Below are 25,151 nucleotides of genomic sequence, written 5' to 3' on the forward strand. Positions count from 1 at the left end.
CTCTCATTATTCTTTAAAAGGAAAACAAAGAACTTCTTTATACTTTTCAGAAGAAGACAATAAAGCCAGAATCCAGCCTGTCATGGCACTGCCTCTCTCTATAGGTCAGCTAAGGTGCTTGGTCACTGCACACCACAGGTTAATCATAGTTATTCATGTAGGAACTTTATACACACCATAAAATGATCCATAAACATTTTACTGGTTCCAGAGTCTCACCTCTCACCTATCTGGAAAGATAACGTCTACCACTTCGACTATGAAATGTGTGTAAGACCAATGCAACCACACACAGGAAATTTCAGAACTATGCAATTCTGGACCCTTACTCCGGGGGTTGGATGGTTTCCAGATTAATCAAATATTGAGTTTAATTTCGGTAAATGCAAATGAAATTTAAATAGAAATATGTACAATTTTAACACATCTGACAAAAACAAAGAACACGAACAAAAACTAGTGTCGCATGAATAGTTATGTAGGTCGTCTCTATGTCACAAATCCGGCACATTTGTGTCACAAAGACTGCATCTGCGCTCAGGACTCCACTACCCAGCATGCAATAGTGCTTGCATAATTCAGTACGATTGGCTGACGTCACCCCGCCCCTCGTGCTCCCCTGTCAGTCTCCGGTCTATCTGACATGTTTTACTGCAGAGCGGTTCACACCGAGAGTTCCGTTAACAACAACAGCCTCAGAGGAGTCTGGAGCTGTAGGAAGATATCACCATGGCTACTAACGCCAGCATGTGCTGCCGCCTGTTTGACAGACACAAGAATGTGACACATTTCAGAAAAGTCCTCGTACAGTGCGTTAATGGAAACATTCAGAGACTCTATTCCAGTGCTACGCACAAGGAAAATGAACTTGCACTTGGAGACTCGACTTCAGCTGCTGCCAACTTCGCCGCTTCTCCGAAAACCAGGTCAAGACAGGTAATACGGACTCCAAGACACTGCTCAAATCACTGTTGTCTCATTACTGGCTAGTACCTGAGTTATTAACTAACGCTAGTTCATGAGTAGAGGCATAGGTGACAAGTTGTGTTGTTTGTCCAGTTTAAGGCCCTTTACCGGGCCTTAAACTGGACAAACACTGTCAGGGACTAAATATTAAACCAGCAAGTTAGTGACTGTGCAGCACTGGTGCTGTCAAGCAAAGGGGTTTTGTGGGACGCTAGCATACTGCAACTTTACACTAGTTTATTTTCCCTGATAGAGATTCATCACCAAGGATTCTAGCAATTGCTGTTTTAATGATAGTGCAGGTCTACTTATCCCTATTATCACCACTATCAACAGTTCAGTCCTAAATCTATACAAATCAAATGGGGATGTTCCTGAGATGACATAAATTAATCTCATAACGTGTCTTGAGGCACTGTTCACTTATCCACCAGTTTAGCTGTCATTGCAGGCAAATTTGATGTCCTTACTAACCAGTAATGTAAGCGTATAGTTTTATTCTAGAAATAACATGCATACAGTTTTTCTTGCATGTCAGAGCATAAATTAAGCTCTACTAAACCTCAGAAGTTGACTGTTGCTATCCTGCTGTACTGCAAATGACAGTCAGCCATGGCAATGTGAAATTCATTGTTTTACAAGTTGCTTTGTCTGTTTGCCTGGCAGGCACTTGAACTATCAGTGACAGGGTGAATGAACAAAGAAACATTTTAGGGGTGTGTTTTAAGGAGCAGTGGGCTCATAACATTAGCCTTAGATAACAGACATTAAGAATATAAAGTGGATGCATTAGGAGTCAGGATCAGGGTGGGTCCTGTAATTAACGTTAGTGTGTCTTACTAACTGATTACTCACGTGTTTGCCTTTGTGTGTATAACTTCTGACATAACAGCAACCTACTGTTGACAGTCAAAGGTCATGAGCCTTTTACAAAGCCATGTGCAGCTCCCTCAGTATGGCTGACTTAGCAACACCTTGTGATCTATTGATACGTTTATTTAAATGTAGACAATTCAGGTTTTACACAAATCCCTGCATTTCATACCTTGCACAAACCCTTAATAGTTGAACTGTTTTCAGAATAAGGCACTGATATCATTTCAAATGGCATGAGAATAAAATGACTCTTATGGTATGTTGACTGAATAAATTTGGGTTTTAATGACATGGCACTGCAACTGTTCCCTTCTTACCATCTATTTCCATTTGTCAGATCAGTTGTCTTTATTTTCCCCAGGAGAGGCTCAGAGACCACAGCATACCCTTTTCAGCATTCTTGACTGACAACTTTGGCCGGAGACACAGCTACCTGCGCATCTCCCTGACCGAGAAATGCAACCTGCGCTGTGAGTAGATCTGATCCCACTGTGTCCGCAGCTTCTTTGGTTTATGTTCCATGCTGCTGACATAGCTTGTAGCAACCACGGTTTGTAATAATGATTCTACTGATTCTATTACTAAAAACACAATGTTAGATTCACTGCAGCAGGCAGCGCTGTATTCTCTCTTTTATAGAGGTCAGGATCAGCTTTAGAAGATCTGGTGGGGATTAATTGTTCCTATCTTCAGCAGTGGGTTAATTCCCGACAAGAAAGCAGGACTTATTTCATGTTGGAAGAACTGTCTTTCCAAACTTTATGACACCCTGCTACAAAAAGAGGAAATTGCAGCAGAACATGGAAAGTGATGTTTTGAACATAGTCTTTCAAAATGGACTGGCTTTTACCTGAAGAGGATAACCTTGCCTGAAGCTGCTTTTCTTATCTTTCTCAAGGTCAAGGCCCCTTTTAGTTCTTGCTTTTGCTCAGTGATGTTATTTGGATTCATCGTCAATGCACTTAAATGGAATGACATCTTGTTTGTGAAATTATATGCAGCTTTAGCAGAGTTCAATTTATCCAAATCAGTACTTGTAGCGTAAGAAATAAGAGGCATAAGAGATTTTCATAGAAACAAAATAAATGTTACACCGTCTGCATGTTGCATGTGATTAAATACTGAAAAATAGGGTTAAATGTGTAAAAATCTTTGGGAATTTTCTCACATCAACTTGAAAACCGTATATAACCCTGTTCACACCTGGCATTAAAATGCATCTCAGGTGATTTGATCACAAGTGGACAGCTCTAAGTACAGGTGAGAACGCACCCAAGACGCACTGAGATCCAATCGCTCAGACCACATTCGGAGGTGGTCTGGGCCGCATATGGCCACATTCTTGTAGCAGTGTGTACTGAATATGTCTTAGGCCACATTGAAGGACCGCCTACTCAACTGACGTCCTCTGCCTAAGCTGAAGTATGTACTCATTCACTTGCCAGCGGTGTCATATTAAAGTGTGAAACAACAAGAGGGCTGGAGCAGAGAGTATGAAGTTAGCAGTATAGCTGTGAAGGTAGCAGTGCAGTGTGTTTACAGTTTAGGCTATTTGTCAGTGAATAAATGCTACAACTCCTCAAGACCCAAGCCAAGTTCCCGTGTCTTGCTTGCCACCTGCTGATTAAAGTGAAGGGAGTTAGCCCTGACAATGGGTTAGCCTAACCTGACCAGGCTCACTTAAGGTGGACTGACCTTTGGACCAGCTATTCTCATTTTAGTGACAATCTCAGCCGCTCCTATCGAAGAAATGTCTGACTGCTGCGTCTCTCCTGAGTTTTGCTCTCCTCTGCACCGCATTTGGTCTTTTCAAATGGAGCGGGGAAGTGAGATCAGATCACAAGTGCTCACTCGAGACGCATGTGAAGATGCATTCTAATGCCAGGTGTGAACTTACGCACTTAGAGCTGTCCACTTGTGATCGGATCACCCAAGATGCGTGTTAGGTAGGTGTAAACAGGACCTAAGTTACTGGACAGATAAACTACCATGTATTTGGCGAATGTAACATCAGTCCATTTCCTGGCTGCTTATAATTTATTACTCTTTATAAAACGAGAGAAATGACAGAAAAATGAAATGTACACAAAGTCATATTAGGTAGGTCCTTATCTGTGTTCATCCTGGGTTGGTCGGGCGTTGGTCAGATAAATGTGTTCATCACCAGTGGCAGTATTATCTTGAAAGTAAAGACATTATTGTCATACATTAAGGCCACACCTGATAATATGTCCATGGAAAGCAAAGTGGAACAGTAATATCTGAGAGTCCAACCCTGGAAGATAGAGTTGGTCATTGTGGAAAAAGATTGTTAAATACATTTTTTGTCAAATTCAGGGAATGTCTCCTCACGGTCCGCTAGCTGCCCTTCTGTGTTCATACACAACACTGGCTCTGTTAATGAGAAACAAACAAAGTGGCTCAGACCCAGCCACACAACACTATTCCGGCCAATCAGCAGAGGTTGTTCTCACAGACACCCCCATGTTTTTTTATGCTCCGAGTCTGTTTCTGTCACATTTAGTGAAGTGTAATCTGAGCAGGCAGCTGTTTAAATTACAAAAATATCCCCCTGTATGTGTGTTTTCAACTTATTAACTGTACCAGTGATTTCTTCCCCTGTAATGACATGCAAACTATTTTGGTTCAGTAAATCTGTGCTGTCAGTCAGTCTGGTGAATGTAGTTTGTGCGGCCGCTGTCCTCTCAGCTCTCCAGGAGCTGCAGCTGACAGACGGCTGCTTCTGTGGACAGAGACGCTGAACGCAGGTCGAGTGAGAAGTGAGGAGGCTGCAGAGAGGTGGAGAGTGTGGATGGACTGTTGTGCTCACATGAGACAATTTTTTTTTTCCGTTCGTGATAATGTGTGAGAGGAACAGAAGTGACTCTACAGCTGACGCATCACTCTGGATTTCGCCATATTTGTCTTTTGGGCGTTCTCTTGGCAATGTGCGTCCATGAATTTGGGGGATGGAGCTTCTGAAGGAGCATGAGGAGAGGGGTGTATTTGTTTGGGTGTGTAGTTCAAATATCAACAATCTTTCCCCAGAATGACTGACTTTACCTTTATACATATCAGATACAGTTAAATGACTCAAATATATCCCAAACTTTTATTGATATAATTGCATTTTTTTTAGAATAGATGAATGGTGACTACAGAAAACACTCATCAAACAATAGTTTTTATCAGAATACATAGACTATAACATGTCTGGTTTCATATTTTTATAATTTTTCCACATTCTCAGTAAGTCATGTTGGTGAATAGATCCACCTCTGTGGCACTTTCCATGAAGGATTCACCAGAACCTCACATATTAAGAAATATGTGATACTGTAGGATAAAGGCAACTGTTGAATAGCACGTTATATCTTTGTTGCTATCTCATCTCATTTTCAGGTCAGTACTGCATGCCAGAGGAGGGGGTGAAGCTGACGCCACGGGGCCAGCTGCTGTCCACCTCGGAGGTACTGACCCTGGCCCGCCTCTTCGTCCAGGAGGGGGTGGACAAAATCCGCCTGACTGGAGGAGAGCCCCTCATCAGACCTGATGTGCTGGATATCATTGGTAAGGAACTAGTAAAAGATGGAGGGGATAGGGGCTGTTCATGTCAGAGAGCCTGGACACAGAGAGCAGTTTTGGCTGTGATTTTGAGTTGTTTCAACACTTGCAACCAAGTTGTGGTGAGCACAAACTGCTTTTTGCAGTTTACCATATGACCAATTGACAGTCTTTTCAGAGGAAGGACTCAACATTTGCTATCCATGGCTATCAGTGATTCATTGGCTTACCCTGTCGACTAGACTAGAGCTTTTTTGGAGCAAGTGACATGAGGAGAGACAAGTGAGGTGGAGAACTGATTTTCCATGCATGCCTTCAGGCTAAGACATACATGTGAAAGGGAAATGATTTGTTACAGTGCAGCTATATGCTCAGTCTAATGAGGTATTATCACAGCATTTTAATTTTACAGCCTGATTTGTAAATTAACCGTTGCAGTCTTGACCACAGTGGGGTCACGTTCTGTGAACAGTGCTCATGGGACCGACATTAAAGCATGACATGAATGAACAAAGCAATGCAGTGTAACCAATGGAAAATGTCTTTGTAGAAAGAAGACCACAGGCTGCCAGCAGCTCTATAAAGATAAGCAATTATCACTGTGTCACCTGACTGACAACCACTGTGACCTCACATGACCCTCATCAAGGTTTATTGGACTGAATAATTTGCATAAAGTAGAAACCAGACCCTTGATCTACTGTGTATGTTGAGTATGTACATAGAGTATGTATGTACTGTTAAACACATCCATGACATTTGGCTATGTAAAGCTTTTTCACATATCAATTTCAAACCTTTGTGCTAAAATGCAGCAAACAGATGTACATTCATTGTTTCAGTCACCAAGTTTATGCAGTGGTGCTGGCCTGACTACATCATCTGGAGAGGCTTGCACCAACTGTGTGTAAAGTCGTCCATACGTTCTAAGTAACTACTAGCTAGCAATTAACTATAAACTGGAAGTTATTGTAGCCTCACAAACTGCAACATAACTTCCAGAAACAGCAGTTTTATGGGGCCTAGTGATATATTAAACTTGAATCCCAATCCTTTGTACTCTAATGTCAGAGTCAGTAGCATTTATGCAGTTTAGAGTGGGTGGGAAATATCAAATTAAGCTAACCTAACTAATAATAGATGGTCATTTAGTTTGACATTATTAGCATAATGTGTTTTTTTTCATTTTTGTAACATATAATTTAAAATGTCTCCAGTTAGCATCATTATTAAAAAAGGCAGCCTATCAGCAAGGCAGATTTTATTTTCAGCTTTCTTATCTTAGTTAGCTACGCAACTGCCTTACCCCCGGCAGTTACTAGGTTTAAACCTCCACTTAGTAAATAGGTAAAAATTTGAACTCACTAACAGCTGATGCATGGGTCTCCAGGGTAATAATCTACACATGTCCCCACATTCCCCCATATTTTTATCTTCCTGCGTCTCACTCTCTTCTCTTGTTCCTGTTTTCTTTTCCTGTTTACTCTCCCTCTACAGCAGAATTGAGGAAGTTGGAGGGTCTGAAAACCATCGCCGTAACGACTAATGGCATGAACCTGGCCAGGCTTCTGCCTAAGCTGAAAGATGCCGGCCTCGACCTGATTAACATCAGCCTGGATTCACTGGTCCCTGCCAAATTTGAGTTCATTGTTAGGCGGAAAGGTAGGGGAAAATTGCAGTTGTTTTAAAACACCTTATATAGCATTTGACCTGTAATGTCACCTGCAAGGGATTAAAGCTTACAATGTTAAATAGTTGATGTAAGAAAGAGAGACAATAGTACAAGGACAGAAACTGTTTTTGATGCGCTACTACAAGATAATCTTAGAATAGATAATTGTTTGATACTGTAGCTTAAGTATACTTACCTGCAGCAGTGTCTTAGGTGGAATCAAGAGAACAAATGTCAAGTTGTATACTGTCCTTGCTGCTGTCTCAGTGTTAAGGTTTCATCACACTCCAATTAACTGGTGATGTTTAGTGTGCAGTTTATTTGAGACTTTATAAAGCTTTTTCCTCTAGAAAATAGTGTAATGGTGTTCATTTGGCTCTGTTGTTGCAGTTCTCTGTCTTTGTCCAAAACCACAAGTTGTTGACAGCCTAAATCAACACTGTGTATACGTATGCTGCTGCTGTTGTCCGTCAATCCCACTAGTTTACAGAAGGAGCCTGTAAACCTTAAACAAACGGGGAGGGGAGGTGACAGCAGGGCAGAGCTGTGGGTGGTTGGCATGTGGAAGGCAGACACAGATGGGCCGACTGAGATTAGGAGATAAGGGAGAGAAAAAAACATTCTGGCATGTGGAAAAAAGCAACGTCTGAGCCAGTCTTCTTCCACAACACCTGATTTTTAGGTTTTAGGTTTAGCAAACATTAGATATTGTAGGTAGAGACTGAAAGGAATCTTGTTTCTCAGCCTTTAATAAACATATTCAGGGCTTTAAGTACAGCCTATGTGACATTCAATCGCTGTTATGAGAATGCCAGACTAAACATAAGCCTCACCTGCTGCATTGATGCTTTCATCCTGTGCAAGTCTGCCTGGATTTGTGGGTTTTGCGCAGATGAAAACAAATGATGGGTCTAACCTTGGCAGCTTACTGTTAAAGGCTCTGGCTGCTGCTGAGAGATTAGTTGTGGATGTGTTCATATCAGTGGTTTGTGGTGAATCGTGGACTTAGTCAGATGTTAAAATGCAGTGAGCAGAGAAAGCCAAGCTTGTACATCACTCAACTCTGATCTTAAGATGATCTTGAGCCAGTGGTATTACTCAATGCTTTTTCACCTAAAACACAATCTCTTCTTTAGATCTGAACTTGTTGCACGGAATTCAAAGATAAAGTGTTGATAGTCTTTTTGTTTTCCCCCAGGGTTCCACAAGGTCATGGAGGGCATTGATAAGGCCATCGAAATGGGTTACAACCCTGTCAAGGTATTTTAGTTCATCTTTTCAAACTTGCTTTTACTTAGAAACATTGACTATAATTTCACCCACAGCATTAAAGATCATTTATTTACTATTTGTTTTAAAATCTCTTTCATTTGTCGCTTTTTCTGCTCTGTTTTTAATATTCCTGTTTCTTGCATCTGTCTTTTTTCGTTAGTATTAAATTATGACATTTTTATTGGAACTTTTCCGATATAGACAGATGGATATGTAATACGGAAGATTTTTGACTGCTAGAAATATTATACATGTATTGTGGTAACAGAAGCATAGTTGGATAGAAAAAATACAGCATGGTGCTCTAAAATATGAATTTTCCCCATGTTGTACTTAAAACTGTTGTCAAGACACTGTTAGAACCAGCAGCAAATATTAAAGGATGAGTGTCTGCTTTATTAGAGTAAAGAAAAAATGGCTGTTATTGGCAGCACAGTGTTGTTCAAAAATTGCTGAATAAAGTATTTTATTTGTGTCCTGACATTTTACCCACAAAAGCTGAGCCTCTCTCTGCTACTTCCTCATTTTCTGTATGTGACTAATGACTGCCTACCCCAGTTCCACTTCACACTGTGCAGGTTTAAGAGAATAAACAAACATCTAAACAGACACACACACACAACCTGGCTCCCCTCATGAGACCTTTAGTGTGATTATATGAAGTGTTGCTACTGCTGTGTTTCTGGAATGCAAAGATCCCATAAAACATCATGGTTCAGTTGTCAGTTTAGTCTGAGTGAAGGACTGAGTGATTTCAAACTGTGTCAGAAAGAGGTCAGAACAAGATCAGCTTTGGGGAAAAAAAAGTTTAAGATTACTGCTGCTGTTTTAAAAGTTCACATTCTTAATCAAATCCCTGAGATAATAAGACTCTGCAGGAATCATAATCTTTAAAAACTCTGAATCACAGTTCATTTCTGGTCCTTGAACAATGTTCCTCAGAGTGACGCATTGTTGTGTGCTGCCCTCTGTAGGTCAACTGTGTGGTCATGCGAGGCCTCAATGAAGACGAGCTGCTAGACTTTGTGGCGCTGACAGAGAAGAAGCCTCTGCAGGTGCGCTTCATCGAATACATGCCCTTCGATGGTAAGTGCACTCTTCCCACTATGTGTTACTACGCAGGTCTGCAAAGGTATCTGAAAACAAGTTTATGGTCACATTATAGTACTGAGGGATTTGCTTACATTATTTATGAAAATAAAAATGCAAAAAAATGCAGAGTAACGCTGCATACAATGCACATGACTCCTGAAGCAGGTTTAAAGTTAAATCACCCAGCTGAATATTTGACATACAACGTTCAGAAATAATCAGTGTTTTCTTGTGGAACCAAGAAAATTTTAAGCTTTTAAAATAGAACAACAGTATTTTGTTCATTTGTCCTGTTTTGCTCCCTTTTCCCTCTGTGAAGAAAAATGTCATCTGTTCAGATTTACTTGCAGAAATAGTACTGATGTGCTGCTGTCTGAAAGTTTGGCAGAAGTTCCTGGTTGTTGAATTAATTGATGACCCAAAAGATGCCTGTAGCTTGTGATACGCTACACCCCACATTGACCCACATTGCCTCTTCTCCTCTCTGCAGGCAACAAGTGGAACTTTAAGAAGATGGTGAGCTACCAGGAGATGTTGGACCACATCAAGCAGCAGTGGCCCCACCTAGAAATGCTTCAAACTGGACACACAGACACAGCCAAGGTCAATTTCTTCCAACTGGAACATTAGTTTGATCCTGTGTGGAGCTTAACACTGGCAGATGATTTATTCAGCCTCCTGATTTTCATGAAGAACAAATTGGGATGATGATGGCACTGTTCATTCTTGTTATTTATGATTCTTAAAAAATCATCTTTTGACTGTTTTATTTTTTTATCAAGTGAATCAACATTTCCTGCTTATAGCTTCTTGAATGTGAGAATTTGCTTCTTTTCTGTTTCATATCATTTTAAATTGAGTGTCTTAGTGGAGTTTTTACTGTTGGTCAGACAGTAAGAGTCATTATAAAGTATTATATAGTCAAGAGTAGTGCACACCAGGCTCATGTTGGTCTAAAACTTTCTACATTAATGGTCATTTAACCTTTTTTTTGGGCCACATCTCAGACAAACATATTATCCAAATCCTAGATCTTTCTCAGTGACACTTGTCTGATGCTTTACTTTGTCTTTCAACAGACTTTTAAAGTGCCAGGCTTCAAAGGTCAAGTGGGCTTCATCACCTCCATGTCTGACCATTTCTGTGGCTCCTGCAACCGCTTACGCATCACTGCAGACGGCAACCTCAAGGTAAAGCTACAGCTGTGCTTCAAGGACATTTTAATGTTTTAATGTGTGTTAAAGGACCAGTGTGTAAGATTTAGTGGCATCTAGTGGTGAGGTTGCAGATTGCAACCAACTGAATACCCCTCCCTCTCCCCTTACAAGGGTGTAGGAGAACCTACGATGGCCATGAAAAATGTGAAAGGCCTTCTCTAGAGCCTGTGTTTGGTTTGTCTGTTCTGGGCTACTGTAGAAACATGGTGGGTGATTATACACTAATTAAAACATATTTATTAATATTATATTCCATTTCTGCCAATATTTCTGCCAATCGATCCCCCTAAATCTTACACACTGGTCCTTTAATGCAGCATACATACTGTGCCTGGGTGTGTGTACTATAGTATGTAACACTCCTTCCTGTCTGTCCTCATTCAGGTGTGTTTGTTCGGTAACTCAGAGGTGTCCCTCAGGGATGTCTTGCGCTCCGGGGCATCAGATGAAGAGCTGCTGCAAATCATCGGGGCTGCTGTGGGCAGGAAGAAGAAACAACATGCAGGTAGACTTGTGTACACTTACTTTATATATATATACCACCTGCATACCTGTTGCACATTTACTGCCCTCTCATTCGTATATTGTTCCTGCTTTGTAATCTGCAAAGCCCAGATTATCATATTCTTCTGGAATGTAATTTCATCCTCCTCCTCTCTTCAGGCATGTTCAGCATCTCCCAAATGAAGAACAGGCCTATGATCCTCATTGGTGGGTGACATGGCTGTACGTACAAATCTCTCACACCACTGTATTCTGACACTTCTCTGTTATAGTTTATTTATGATCTTATGATCATCATGGGCTAGCAAGTTGTTTTCCACATTCACAGCCTTTTCACAGTAGATTATGCACCTTTAGAATGCATTTACATTTGAACTAATAAGAATCACAAACATTTGTATGAACTGTAAATAATACACCTTCACCTAAATATGAATTTCTTTATTAAACAGTGTATTTGACTAATGTTATCTATATCCAACAGGCGCCACATGCCAAAGGCCTTTGTCTTCTCTGCCAAAGTCGCAAGACAGTCAGAGGGCTCTCCCCATTGTTTCCCAGCTTACAAACAACACATTCCTCTCTCCAACAACAGCACCTCTCATGTGCCATTCAGGCAGCAGGAGAGTCCTAAACAGAGAGGGTGTTTTGTGCCTTCCAGACTGCACTGCTTCAACACAGGCAGCCCCTGTTTGCTGCTCTAGAACTTTAAAGAGTGGGGTTACCCATCTTCAGTCACATATCAGCAAAGAGAAACCTAATGAGATGGAAAACCTCCACCATGTAGCCTCCCATCACTCTTCTGAGTTTGATAGTAGTCTAACTTTCCCCAGTTGTCACACTAAGACTGTACGTTATGCTACACGCTCAAATGTCATGAGCTATGTTAAAGAAGACTGTCTCAGGTACGCACAAACCAGGGGTCCTAATGCTCTGAAGAGCCACTTACTAAGGACCCCAGGAACACCTAGCTTTTGCACACAACTAATGAATGCCAAAATAAATCTTAATCACCACAGTGTTAGACAGTGTCACAATCAAACTTCCAGCGAAGACCCCGGTGTCAAACTCAGACAATCTGCGAGAGATCAGACCAAGTCAGGCTCAAGTGCCTGCAACCCTCACCTAGATGACACCACCGAAGCCCAGCTGACACACACAGACGCCCAAGGCCGAGCCACCATGGTGGATGTTGGCGGGAAACTTCCCACACGCCGAGCAGCCACAGCCTGCGCCACCGTCATCTTGGGCCCCACTGCCTTCCGGCTGCTTCGGGATAACCAGCTGGTTAAGGGCGACGCGTTGGCTGTGGCGCAGTTGGCCGGCATCATGGCTTCCAAGCAGACCTCAGCCCTCATCCCGCTCTGCCACCCGCTCCCCTTAGACCACGCCTCAGTCACCTTTGACCTGGACGAGCTGCAGAACGCAGCAGTCATCACAGCATCGTGTCACACCACAGGCAGGACAGGAGTTGAGATGGAGGCTTTGACAGCCGTTTCTGTAGCAGCGCTGACTCTCTATGACATGTGCAAGGCTGTGAGCCATGACATCATCATTACGGACATAAAGCTGGTCAGTAAGACCGGCGGAAAGAGGGACTTTCATCGTCAGTCTTGACCTCCTCCCCTACCAATAAATCCAACACAGAAAAAACTGAATGAATGAATTGTAAGCAGCACGCAGACTGTGCCAAGTTTCACCAGAATTATCATATTTTTCTACAAACAAAAAAAATTACACCATGAGAATGATTTGAAAGATGTTATAATCACATAACTCATCCTAATCCCATCCTGCCGACCTCTGCCAGGAGTTTACTGGATTGCTTACTCCAGTGACACTTAATCCCACACAATATGAATCATGTTGACTAAACAGTGCCCATGTTTACTTTGATTTAGCTTTGCAAATGAGAAATGAGAATTAATTTCAGTGTCATACATTTATTTCCGGTAATGTATATCTAACATCAGTGCAACAAGTGCACAGATGTAGGACTACAGTGTCTCTTTGTGTCTCAAGAGGGTGCTCCAGTATTAGTCACAAAACATCCCTGGAAGTGAAGAACAGACTGAGGACAGCCTCATGTTGCTAACGTTGAATGTTTGTCCTTTATCTGAAGAATTCAATTTGGAATGAAGTCCTGGTGCCTGACTTTGAAGCTGGCACAGAAGGAAGCAGCAGCAGCAGCGTAACGAGAGCAGAGGAATGTACTGTATGTTTTCAGGTTCTCCCCTCACGTCTTAACTGTGAAACATCAACTGTACATATTCCTCTACTTACCTGCTTTGCATTGCAGTAATTAACAGCACTATGAATGTTTTAATATGATCATTCGAATTTACTTTAAGGTAGACATTTACTGGCTTTTATTTAGTTTTTGTTCTATTCCTTCTACCTCCGTTGTATTCTGGAAACACTGGATATTTGTACGCATACCATGGTACAGGTGGAGAGGATGATGAGGATAATATCCACCATTTGTATAAGGTGCCACCTGTTCATATGGTGGCTAATACACTACACTAGTCTTGGTTGTTGTTTTTTCTCCCTGCTTTCCCCCCAGAATAAACTTGATTGTGTCAAATTGTTGCTTTCATGTTAAATTGTATAATTGTATGGAAATTTTTATCTCCTAATATGATTGAACTGGCTGGTGAAATGACATCTGATGCAGCATCCTTGTATTCTATGTCACATTCATATAGTCAGTATTATTGTTGGTGTTATCCTCTCTGTTCTGCACTGCACACCACTAGTTCCCATTTGTAGAATTTGTAGAAGTTTTACTATTTTTTGTATCATATCAAATGGTGGATTGCATTCACTCTACATCTTTGCCATTAAATCAGTTGAGATGAAATGCAGCAGGAGTCCTGAGGGAAAGCATTGAGACAATTTGCACCCAACAAAGCTCACTATGCCTCAATGTCCAATAACTAAAAGAAAATTAAAACATTCTACGGTACCTCTGATCTCTTTTTGCAGTGTCTGAAAGATAAGGGAAGTAAGTGAGGATGGTGGAGGGTTTTTTTTCTGACAATGCCAACAAAAAGAGACACACTATTTTTTTCTGTCAGACATACAGTATGCTGCATGGTGTTTTATCTGATGTTTGATGAAAACTTTAAACTTAATGGCATGCATAATAAAAAAAAATCAAGCCATATGCCTCAGTTGAGAAAAGAAAAATCTTTCCTTTATAAATGTATATCAGCAACCAAAACAAGATCACTTTTATTTACCCATATTCTAAATCGTTGGAAGACTATATTTTGCAATTAAAAGTGCAGCTGAGACCTGAGATACAAAGACTCATGATGTGAGATTGTAGCTCCTCTTATTCCAAATATCTGTTAAATATGAATGTTGGCTGATTTATTGTTATTAAAATGGATTCAGCAGTGTTAATAATTTAGTTATTTATTTTTGGTTTTTATTTGTTTACAACTAAGGTAGCAGTTACCATGACAACAGTTCGCAAAACGAAAATTACTTTACAAACAGCCCGGTTTGAAGACCAACGTTTGAAGATTGTTATGAAGAGTAATGTCAGACGGTAAGTAGACAATTTAACAATGCGACAACCTAGGTTATGCTAACTTAAACTATTGCTACCTAAATATACAGAAGTTTTGAATTGTTTTGTTATATTCATATTTACTGTGTTGCACTTTTCAAAACAAAACTAGCGCTAACTTCTGCTGCCACTTGGTGAATTTATGAAGAAGAGCAAACTAAATACTTGCTCTACATGTTTGTTGTTTGTTTATGTTGATAACCGCCTACACTGACTGTGTGATTGTTTTTGCGTTTACACAGATTTGTAAAATGCCAATCAAAGTCGCATTTATTAAGGAGCATTGATTCATTAGTTTGTGAGATTAATGTTATCATTTGATTTACACAGAAGTCAACTTTTTATTTTGCTGTTAAGATTCTTTTTATTTTTATCCCAGCTTGTGCCACAGTTTGTAAAATCGGTTAAGATGTGAGCGCTGCAAATTATTATTACATCTCTGAGATATCACTGCTGACGAGGGTTTACAGTCCATGTGATGAATTAACGATATGGACGTTATAAAGAGCCGCACAGCCGCGCGTAATGGTCGGGTTCACTGCGTGTTTTCATCCATTTAAGGCTCATTGTGGGAGTTGAAATGAGGCTCGTGTACGTGTACCCATTTCCTCAATGACTGAGGTTTATAAATCAACCATACGTACGCGCAGCTTTATAAATCTGACGAAAAAGAATGCGTCTGCATATTTCTGCTTTGCTCATACGCAGAGTTTTATGCATATGGCCCCAGGCTTCTGCAGAATAACCACACACACCTCTACACAAGTAACAGTAACAAGTAACTAAAGCTGTCAAATAAATGTAGAGGAGTAGAATGTACAATATTTCCCTCTGAAATATAATGATGTGGAAGAAAAGCATAAAAATGAAAATGCTCAAGTGAAGTACAAGTACCTCAAAATTGTACTAAAGTACAGTACTTGAGTAAATGTACTTGGTTACTTTCCACCACTGGAACTAGGTTAAGCTTGTGTTTGGGAATATGCAGCAATATGTCAAGAATATGGTTAAAGACCAGACCAAGGTTGACACTGATGTAGAAAGCCTTCATTCCTCTGGCAGGCGACCCTGAGGAGCCCTAAAGGATAGGTTCACAATTTTTCAAGTTTGTCTTAAGACAACAATCAGGTGTTCTTATGAACAGTGAAAGAGGTTTTCCTCACTGTAATCATTCCTCCTGTTCATACTGACTATTAAAAGATCACCTTCAAATGTGCTTTCAGTGTAAGTGATGGGGCCAAAATCCACAGTGTGTCCACACAGTCATTTTAGTGGAAGTATTGTAACAAAAAGAGGAACTTTGGCACTAAAAAGACTGTAACATTGAAAGATATCTACTTGATTTGACTTATTTGGACGGCTGAAGCTTCATATTAGCTTCAGATAAACTTTTGCACAGAAGGAGGACTGTGGATTTTGTCCCCCATCACTTACATCATAAGTGCATTATGAAGGGATCTTCTAATGGTCAGTATGGACAGGAGGAATGATTATGATAATTATGGCAAGAAAAATCTATTTCAGTGTTCATTTGGGCACCCGACTATTGTTTTAAGACAGACTTGAAAAATTGTGAACCTGTTCTTTAACAGCAGAGGGTCAGTCACCACTAATCACTTGTCTTGATGTGAGAACAACCAGAGGCCCCTGCCAGAGGGCCTCATGCCTTGATATACTGTAGGTTAGCTAATTAGTAAAATTTTGAAATTGATTCTAAAAACTCAGTAGTTCAGTTTTTAACTCCTTAAGACAGTCAGACAATTTACCTGTTATATGTGAATTAGATTAATATAAACATACAGTGCAGCTATTTGTCAGCCACAAACAGGTTTCAATTTGTATTGTTTCCACAACGTGCAGTCAAATTAAATACAGAGACAGCACAGCGCCACATGCCAAAAGCAATCTCAGAGATGTCAGCACCTCAGCCAGGTAAGTATCTGTCATCATGCCATACCTCATAAATAAGAAACCATCTGACTACTCAATTTGAATGATTTCCAATATTATAAACATTATACTTTCAACAAATGACCAGAGATTTTGTATCAGAGATTGATAGTGCTTTTTCTTTCAGAGACTGAAAGATATTGATACATCAGGAAGAAAAAGAAAGAGAGAAAACTATGCAGCTAACAATAGAAAACAATCTGCTGTTTGTTTTTTTTTTGTATAAAAAGCATTTTTTTTCATTCCTCCTGTATGTACAGTAGAGTTGGGAACGAGGAAGACAGAACAGAGCCAGGTCAATGTGCCAGACAGTAACAGCATGTCACTAGAGATTATAAAGGAGGAAAGGCACCAAGAAGAGGTTGGTGTGTGTTTAAGCAGAACTGTGTTTGTACAAATCATGACTAGTTTTACATCCTCTGCATATTACTTTGTCTTACACAGTGTCAACAAATAGTGAAGAATGATGATAGATGATGAATTTATACTGTTGTCCTCCTCTATGCTCAATAGTTGTGTAAATTATCTCTGTTGTTCTGTTGATGAAAAGACAGAAGACCTGGTGAAACAACTGGGAGGGGAAGAAGAGGAAAAGGATATGATGGAAAATTCACAACAAATGGAGAATAACACAGCTCTCTCTAATCAAAGTCAAGCCAGATCTGGCCTGAAAATGTTCAAGATAGACGACCGTGAGTCTACATATGTTGCTTGAACATGATTGTTTACTTTAGTGTTAAGACTTACTGTATCTGTCCTCTGTCCCTAGAAAAAATGATCAGAGAGAGAAGACATCACTTAATGTCCATTGAAAAGCAATGGCTAGAGCTGGAGGTAAATTACTCGAGTGGCTTATTTTAATGACACAAAAACGATGACCCGTATAAAGCGGTAGCTCCTGCTAATGTATGTTCAAGTGTAAAAGGGCTGAGTGAGGCAGAGTACAAATCAGAGGGTGCCTTAAGACGGCTGCTGAAGGAGAATGTTTTCATTGAGTATAAAGCAGCTGTGAATAACAGATAATATAGAATAACCCTTATGGATTTATGCATCAGTATAGACAGCTTTAATGATCCTGCTCTAATCACATTCAACTTTTCTTGTTCTTATGCTGATTTAAATGCATCTACTGGTTGTTGAGTGCTTAATCTGGAATCATTATTATCTTATTCCTGTACTTTTCCACCAAGTATCTAGTTTTATCTTGTGGACAGAATCACCAAATTACCAACGGAGTCCTGGTTCTAAAGGTGTCTGTTTTCAGTGCTGCTTCTAAGACCAAATTTACACCAAAATACTAACAACTCCCTTTTCACTGCATCACTATAACATAACTCTTGCTGGGCAAAATGAATTTCAAGTTTGGAAAATACCAAACTATCACAGAGCAGCTTGGCTGGTTGTGCCGCCACGGAATACTGTCCAAAAAGTTTATATTTTCTCCACTACTGTTGGTAGATCAACTGAAGCTTGACCTAAAGAATAGTTTGACATTTAGGGAAACTATTCTTATTCATTTTCTCTGAGTTAGATGAGAAGATTGATATCAGTCTCATATCTGTCCATTATGTATGAAGCTGCAGCCAGGAGAGTGTTGTGGGTTATATGCAGGACTATTTCTTGGCTGGGTGCAGTGACTTTATGGAGACTTTGTGGTATCTTGTTGTCACAAAGACTCCTGGGAGTCAATGCATTATGTTAGTAAAAGTAAAAGTTTTTCTTTGGATAAACAAATGAGATATAATGTCTTAGTTAGTAAGCATTGGAGGTGCTGCTTGGTGGATTTGGTTATCTTTGGACAGAGCTTGGCCAGATGTTTCCTCCTGTTTCCAGTCTTTATGCTAAGCTAAGCTAAGCTAAGCTAAGCTAACTGGTCGTAGCTTTATATCTAACGGACAGATTTGAGAGTGATTTTGATCTTCGTATCTGACTTGGCAAGAAGGCGTTTAAGTGTATTTTCAAAAATGTCAAAATATTCCTTTAAAAATAAAAAATGGGATAGTTTGAACATAAATTCTCACTTTTTACATCGTTACTTTTTAGCATGAACATGTGAAGTCAAAGACTGCAAGTGGTGCAAATCAGACATTACAGAACAAATATGAGTTCAAACATGATAGGTCTTACCAAAGCAACCGATCATCAAAAAGATATTTACATAACAGAGGCAAATTAAAGAATAATTTGTAAGTTTTAAACAGTATGAAAGTATCTTCTTTTCCTTAATCTCCTTAATTATCTGAAATATTCCATTCACCTTCATCCTTCCATTATCAGATATCTCTGAGTAAGAGGAAGTCAGAGATTATGAGGCTGACCAAGGTCATTCCAGTGAAGAAACGACGTGTGAAAAAGTTTGAACTACTCATTGAGAGGGAGAATTACAACTGTGAGGAGATGTTCAGGAGGAGTCAGAAGAAATCTATGGAGGCAAAAACACTGTAAGCAGTAGTGGATTCCTTATCAATGTGATTTAAGAGTGAATTAAATAAAGTATTCTGTTTCCATTATTGTAATTTTTTTTCTCTGACATCAGTTTTGAAGAAGGGAGCAGGTTCAAACAGGAGAAGAATGGTGTCATTGAGAAATTAAATGATGAAATAGGGACAACAAAAAGGTAGTACTACAATAATATTGTGAATTCAACATATATACAGTATGTGTACATTGTCCATATTTTATGTTCATAAATTCATCAACCAATAGGAGCTAGGCAAATAATTTAGAAAAAATGAGTAACTTTGCAGGTATTAATCTGCAATGACTGTTTTGCAGTGGGATGCAGTGGCATGTTATGTGGCTCTTTCTTCCTCATAGTGAACAAGCCAATATTGATGAAATTCTGAATGACTATACGAGATACAACAACATTTTGTTCAAGCTGTCTCCTCCGGAGTGGCAGGAGGCCCAGGACCTTATGAAAGCTGAAGTCCTGTCTGACGCTGCGGATGAGCAGAACAGGGAGCCACAGTCAGCAGCTGGGCAGGGTAAGTGATAAATAGATGGATCATAAGGGCCAGTGTAATGTTGGTTACCCCCCACTAATATTGCTCTTTTATTAAAAATCAAGTCTGATCCACACTATGTCATCTTTTCCAGTATGAATCAGATGATTATTGCAAACTCAGTTCCCATAGTCTTTGTGTATGGGAACTGGGAATCTCTTAAAAGGGTACTCCATCGGTTTAATATTGCTCTGCCATAATACTGGGAGACTCACTAGAGACAGATTGAACAAGACTGGTCAGGATTGATGGATCAGAAATCCACATCCTGTGATCTGAATGATAACATGCACACAGGTTTGGAGTGTGACGAGTCCAGTCCAGGTGAAGCCATGTCTTCCACCAGAGAGCCCCAGCTGTCCTCAACACACAGCCACACACTGTAAGGAAACACCAACACACACACCTCAGTGATGAGACTAATGAATGTTATGCTGCACATCTTGTTTTTATCTTGTGAATTCATGTACAACGATGGCGTGGTAAATAATACGGTCAATAAGGATTTCCATTTGTTGTTCAACATTAGACAAAAAAACCCAAAAAGTTGATGGTTTGTAATTCAGCCCATGATTTACAGTGTGATTTTGGTGTATGAATCAGGCTTTTTTCTTTTTGTTAGTATTAAGTTGAGTATTTTTATATCTATAGAGTACAGTACTGGGAAAAAAATAATAAGATGTTCTACAGAACGTAAAAAGTAATTATGGTATAATGTATTTCACATATACAGTATGCTGCCAAAACTGCGGGGGTACAGTAAGGTAATAAAATGGGTTTTGGGAAAATTTCTCAAATCTAGTGTGTAATTAGAGGGTAAAAAGGGCTGGTGTTTAACCTGTAACCCATTGCCTCTATATAATAAGTATGTTTCTTTACTCCATAAGTGATTGACAGTTCTCTCATTATTCTAAGATCTGCACCTCTCTTCTCCAGGCTCCTTACCACAAAATTACATTGCTGTTGCTCAGCATTGGTGAATACCCCTGTCATCAGTTTGGGAACATAACCAATATATTTTCCACATCCCTCCAACTGAGTGTGGAAAGATTTTCCTAAAGCCGCCAGTTTTCATTGCATATCATAATTATAATAAGTACTTTATAGGTTCCGCAGAATATCAGTGTTATTAACACCTTTTTCCCCAAACCTCAGTTTTGTCTCCCAGTACTGGACCCAGTAGGTACCCATTATTTTCAAAAAAACTAGTCTTGTTTTCTTCCACTGCACCTACATTTAGTTACGAATAGGAACCCGTAAGTATTTTATAGGTACATGATTCATACAACGAAATTACACTGTAAATCGCAGACTGAATTATGAAGTGTTACCAACAGCACCTACCTACTTTCCCCCACAAATATCATCACGTCAGTCTCTTTCTGTTGCATTTCAGGGTCAAAAATTCTAACCTGAATAACAACAACTCAGGACATGAGGTCAGTTTCCCTGAACCTAAAATCACAGTTCACTGAAGTATCATCTCTTTTTATCTTGCGTGTTTATTTGCAGTACTCACCATGTGGTGTCATCTCCACTCCTGCAGGAGAAGCTGGAGTTGTACTTCTTTGATCCACAGCAGCTCCTAGATCTGGTTATGGAGCTGACAGACCAGAACCTGTCCCTCATTCAGAACTCCACCAGAAGGAATGATTCACTGGAGGAGCTCCTGCAGCTCATCAAGATCAGCAAGAGGAAAATGTAAGCCTCATATTTATCATTAGCAAAGTGCACTTAAGAACATACAGCATAAGAGGATACAGCATAAATACAAAAACAACCTTGTAAAAAGTGTTAGAGAGTAAGTATGTAAAAGTACATATGACATGATATAACTTCACAACAACCAAAACAGTTGTAACACTGTGTTTTATGGTTGTAGGATAAAGGATGAAGAAAGGTTAACACCACAGATCACTGATATGAAGGAGAAAGTCAACATTGAGGAGGAGAGAGCTGCCAAGCTCAAACAGATGGTTCAGCTCCATGTCTCAGTCAAAACTGAGGACAAGGTAAAGAAGCAGAATATATGTTTGTCTACATTTTTTCCAACATCACCCTATTTTGAATCTAAAAGCTGCACTTGACAACTTTAAATGGATCACAACAGGCATCAGGAAACTGTACAGAGCATGCTAGTTTTTAGTGATCCCCCCCCCCCCTCTTTTTTTTTTTTTAACTATCCCACCTCTTCTCCTTGCCTGCAGGATGATGTGATGTTGGATGCTCTTGGTGTGAAGGTGACAGAAGTACATCGTTGCAATGTGGCTAGCCGGCTGACCAACCTCAGTACCTTAGAGAAGCTGTCCAGCATTGAGTACCGTATGTCTTTACTGCAGCAGGACATTGACAGCATCCCTGAAGAAGGCTTGGAAGTGCTGAGGCAGCTCAGGGACAGTGAGAGGAGGACCAGGTTTGTCTCACTGACAGTCATCTAACCCACTGCTCCCCAGCCGTGGAACAAAGAAGCCTATTTTTTCATGCTGGGTAGATATGATGCCATTGAAAACCTGGCATATTAGTGAGTACATGGTATATTTCCTTTTATGGTGTCAGGCTCATAATCTTTTTTTTCTGACTTAAAAAATACCCAGATTTTCTAAATGGATTAAATCGGCTTTAACAGATTTTTTGCTCTTGTGCTGCTTGTAGCAAGAACAGCTTAGTTTATGCTGTCACTTCTTAAAAGTGAAGAAAAATAATGGTACAAAATGCAAAGCAGCTGTTGATTATGTTGTATATCCCTCTAACTAATATATAAAATGGTTAAAGTACAGAATATTCGCACTTTAAATGATATTTTCTCACTTCAATTTGTATTACTTGATTTTTTTTCCATCACCTGTCTTATGTAAATAATAAAAAGTGAATGCAACCAGGTATAAGTGTAAAATTAGTGTAGTGTTTTAATGTTTTAGTCAAATCTGAACAGTGTCAGCTGATTAGTAACGCATCACAGCAATGGTTCCAGTTTGCGGGAGTCTTAGCATGGATGGACATTTCAGACAAGCTTTTTAATGCATTGCTGAAAATCCAATATACAATGTAAACTCATGGTAATATAAAGAACTCTAAATAGAGATGTTTCCCCAAAGAGCATATAAAATGAAAACTCTCATCCTGCATGCTTTATCCAGGCTGTATGAAGAAAAGCTGAGGCTGGAGAAGGAGAAACAGAGAGAAAGGATGAAGAAGTGCATGGAAAGATCCATGGGTGACGCCAAGAAAATGGTGAGTCTTTGATTTAAAAATGGATCCATAATAGATTTATGCTACTCTTTAAATGTTCTATTACTGTATGTTTTCTACTATTAAACATTATACCACACATCAAAATTTAATATCAATAAATCTGAAAACCAGTAAACCTGGAAATCTGCTTGAATGCATTGCAGCAGTATGGAAAGAGGATGCTGTTCTTCCTCATGTTTAAACCGGGTTTATGGGAAATGTAGTTGTAATTTTTAGAAACCTTAATAATACTACTGCTGTGAGCAGTATTTTTTCTTCTCCTCTGACATTGAGTCAAAACAGTCATCCTCAGTGATTTAAGTTACAGTTAGAAACAATCCAGAGGCAAGGCTTAAACTTCAGCCTTTTTTTCTTTCAGAGAGGAAGAAAGCTCATGCCCAGATGCATCCCCGTTGAGCAGAAGATCAAAGTCAGCGATGAGGACATCACCCCTGCCGAGGACAAGCTCTATGCTTACCTTTTCACCACCGAGGACGTACAGTAAAGACGAGATGAAGAAATGGGACATTTTATATACCACGCAAAGCAAAAACAGTAAAAAAAATACCACTGCAATTATTCCACCAAGACAAGTTACTGTGAGATATCTCGACTGTGTGAATACTTATCAGCCTTCCAGAAATACTTTTAACCATTATTTTGAAGGTGTGTACAAAAAATGAAGAAATGAAAGACAGAGCTGATGGATCTTGTGAAGCACTCTGACTTTCTTTACAACTATGTCCTTGTAAATAAATATTTTACTTACATAACATGAATAGACTCACTTCTGTACTACTGGTTCTGGCAGAGGTTGAATCAAGTCATTGCATTTAGCAAGTCACAAGTCTACAGTCAAATCTCAAGTCAGGACAGGCGTGTTCCAAGTCCTAACTTTAAGAGTCCATTCTAGATAAGCCACAATGTGTTCTTCACTATATGCAAGGCCATTAATATGTTATAAAACACAAAGTCATAACCGTGTTGTGCCCAGGATTTAGGATATGAACTAAATCATAATAACAGCAATAATATTATATTATTAATGAATGTTCAGTATTTTAAAGCTGATTGCTGTCTAAAATGATCATATGTAGATCGACTTACCAAACACATTTTCCTACCAGAATTCCAGATAGTCATTATGTCTCATTTGTTCCACGACATGGAGATATTTCTGATATAAACAAATGTCTGACAATATCAAGTTCTAGCAGTACCAGTATAAAATTTCCAGCACTATCAGTCAGATATGATCAAACTACATCCACAAAGACCTGATGAAGCAGATTAGCTGAGTTTTAGTTTTAGAGCGGTAAATTCATAATACATAGTAATTAAGGTGAGTTTTTTTGTTGCTTATTTCATCTTGACTATTTAATGTCATAGAAAACATTTGCTTTAAGCTAGCTTTAAGCTTTAAGCTTTAATATTTTATTTTGTATTGTGCTCACATGTTCCTAAATAACACTGTGTTCAATGAAATTACCAAAAACTAATATAATTACTGTAAGTGTCATTCCATCACAGTAGTACTGGTTGCAGTGGACTTCATAGAAACTTAGCCTACGCTCACATTACAGGCCTTGATGCTCAATTCTGATTTTTTAGTCAGATCCAATCTTTTCATGTTGATGGTTCACATTCAGTCTTGTAAGTGACACGTATCTGGCTCCAGTGTGAACAATGTTGAGGTCCCAAACTGTCATGCATTGAATGCCATTTAACTGAAATGTGAGCTGCATTGAGAACAACAACAATACATTAAAGAATTTTGGAATTTTTCTGGGTAAAATGTTCCTTTTCAGTTAAAGAATCTCTTTGGGTTCACTGAAGAATACAAACAGATATTTTTCTGTTGACCTTTCACTCTTTTTTACCATCTGCTATTGCCAGAAATTCAGACAGAGGAGCTGTAGAGTTGTATATGCACACCCAAAGTAATGTTTTGAATCCATTTTTTGGCATCATGTTTAAATGCCTCATATGGGGAAAAAGGCAATGCAGAGTTAAAGGTATGTTCTTGAACTCCAAATGTGCTTATTATACTCAATTTAAAATAAATATTTCTGGATTGCTTTACATATACATGTTTCTCACTTGTTCAGCATGCATGAATTAAATGTATGCATACGCAGGCACATATGGTTGTGTTGTTGTTCTGCATTTGGCAGATCAGTAAGATCAGTTCTGTCTTTTAACTAGTATTTCAGCATCTGAGT

General features: G+C 39.4%; 2 protein-coding genes across 8 annotated transcripts; both read left to right on the forward strand.

Moving 5' to 3' along the window:
• The first annotated feature begins 625 nt into the window (after nucleotides 1-625).
• Nucleotides 626-13,750, forward strand: mocs1 (molybdenum cofactor synthesis 1). 2 transcript variants are annotated; one of them, XM_042388479.1, is made up of 11 exons: nucleotides 626-936; nucleotides 2,204-2,312; nucleotides 5,245-5,412; nucleotides 6,904-7,068; nucleotides 8,277-8,338; nucleotides 9,325-9,436; nucleotides 9,933-10,045; nucleotides 10,522-10,632; nucleotides 11,044-11,164; nucleotides 11,323-11,370; nucleotides 11,648-13,750. In XM_042388479.1, exons 1-11 carry the CDS (start codon nucleotides 730-732, stop codon nucleotides 12,778-12,780), a joined length of 2,349 nt encoding a protein of 782 aa, XP_042244413.1. In that variant the 5' UTR covers nucleotides 626-729; the 3' UTR covers nucleotides 12,781-13,750. The 2 variants fall into 2 exon arrangements, with proteins under 2 accessions (XP_042244413.1, XP_042244414.1); XM_042388480.1 differs by having other exon boundaries at nucleotides 11,323-11,385; nucleotides 11,648-11,738.
• Nucleotides 13,751-14,618: 868 nt separating this feature from the next.
• Nucleotides 14,619-23,702, forward strand: LOC121880886 (cilia- and flagella-associated protein 100-like). Of its 6 annotated transcripts, XM_042388487.1 has the most exons (16): nucleotides 14,619-14,722; nucleotides 16,604-16,675; nucleotides 16,954-17,054; nucleotides 17,244-17,385; nucleotides 17,463-17,527; nucleotides 18,971-19,134; nucleotides 19,230-19,310; nucleotides 19,511-19,680; nucleotides 19,996-20,080; nucleotides 21,095-21,137; nucleotides 21,245-21,399; nucleotides 21,581-21,710; nucleotides 21,906-21,938; nucleotides 22,038-22,111; nucleotides 22,836-22,929; nucleotides 23,309-23,702. In XM_042388487.1, the coding sequence occupies exons 1-16, from the start codon at nucleotides 14,713-14,715 to the stop codon at nucleotides 23,432-23,434; spliced, it is 1,545 nt and encodes a 514-aa protein (XP_042244421.1). In that variant the 5' UTR covers nucleotides 14,619-14,712; the 3' UTR covers nucleotides 23,435-23,702. The 6 variants fall into 6 exon arrangements, with proteins under 6 accessions (XP_042244421.1, XP_042244415.1, XP_042244416.1 ...); XM_042388481.1 differs by having other exon boundaries at nucleotides 21,906-22,111; XM_042388482.1 differs by having other exon boundaries at nucleotides 16,957-17,054; nucleotides 21,906-22,111.
• Nucleotides 23,703-25,151: the final 1,449 nt, after the last annotated feature.

This window comes from Thunnus maccoyii, chromosome 16 (assembly GCF_910596095.1).
Source record: "Thunnus maccoyii chromosome 16, fThuMac1.1, whole genome shotgun sequence".
In the NCBI taxonomy this organism is placed as follows: Eukaryota; Metazoa; Chordata; class Actinopteri; order Scombriformes; family Scombridae; genus Thunnus; species Thunnus maccoyii.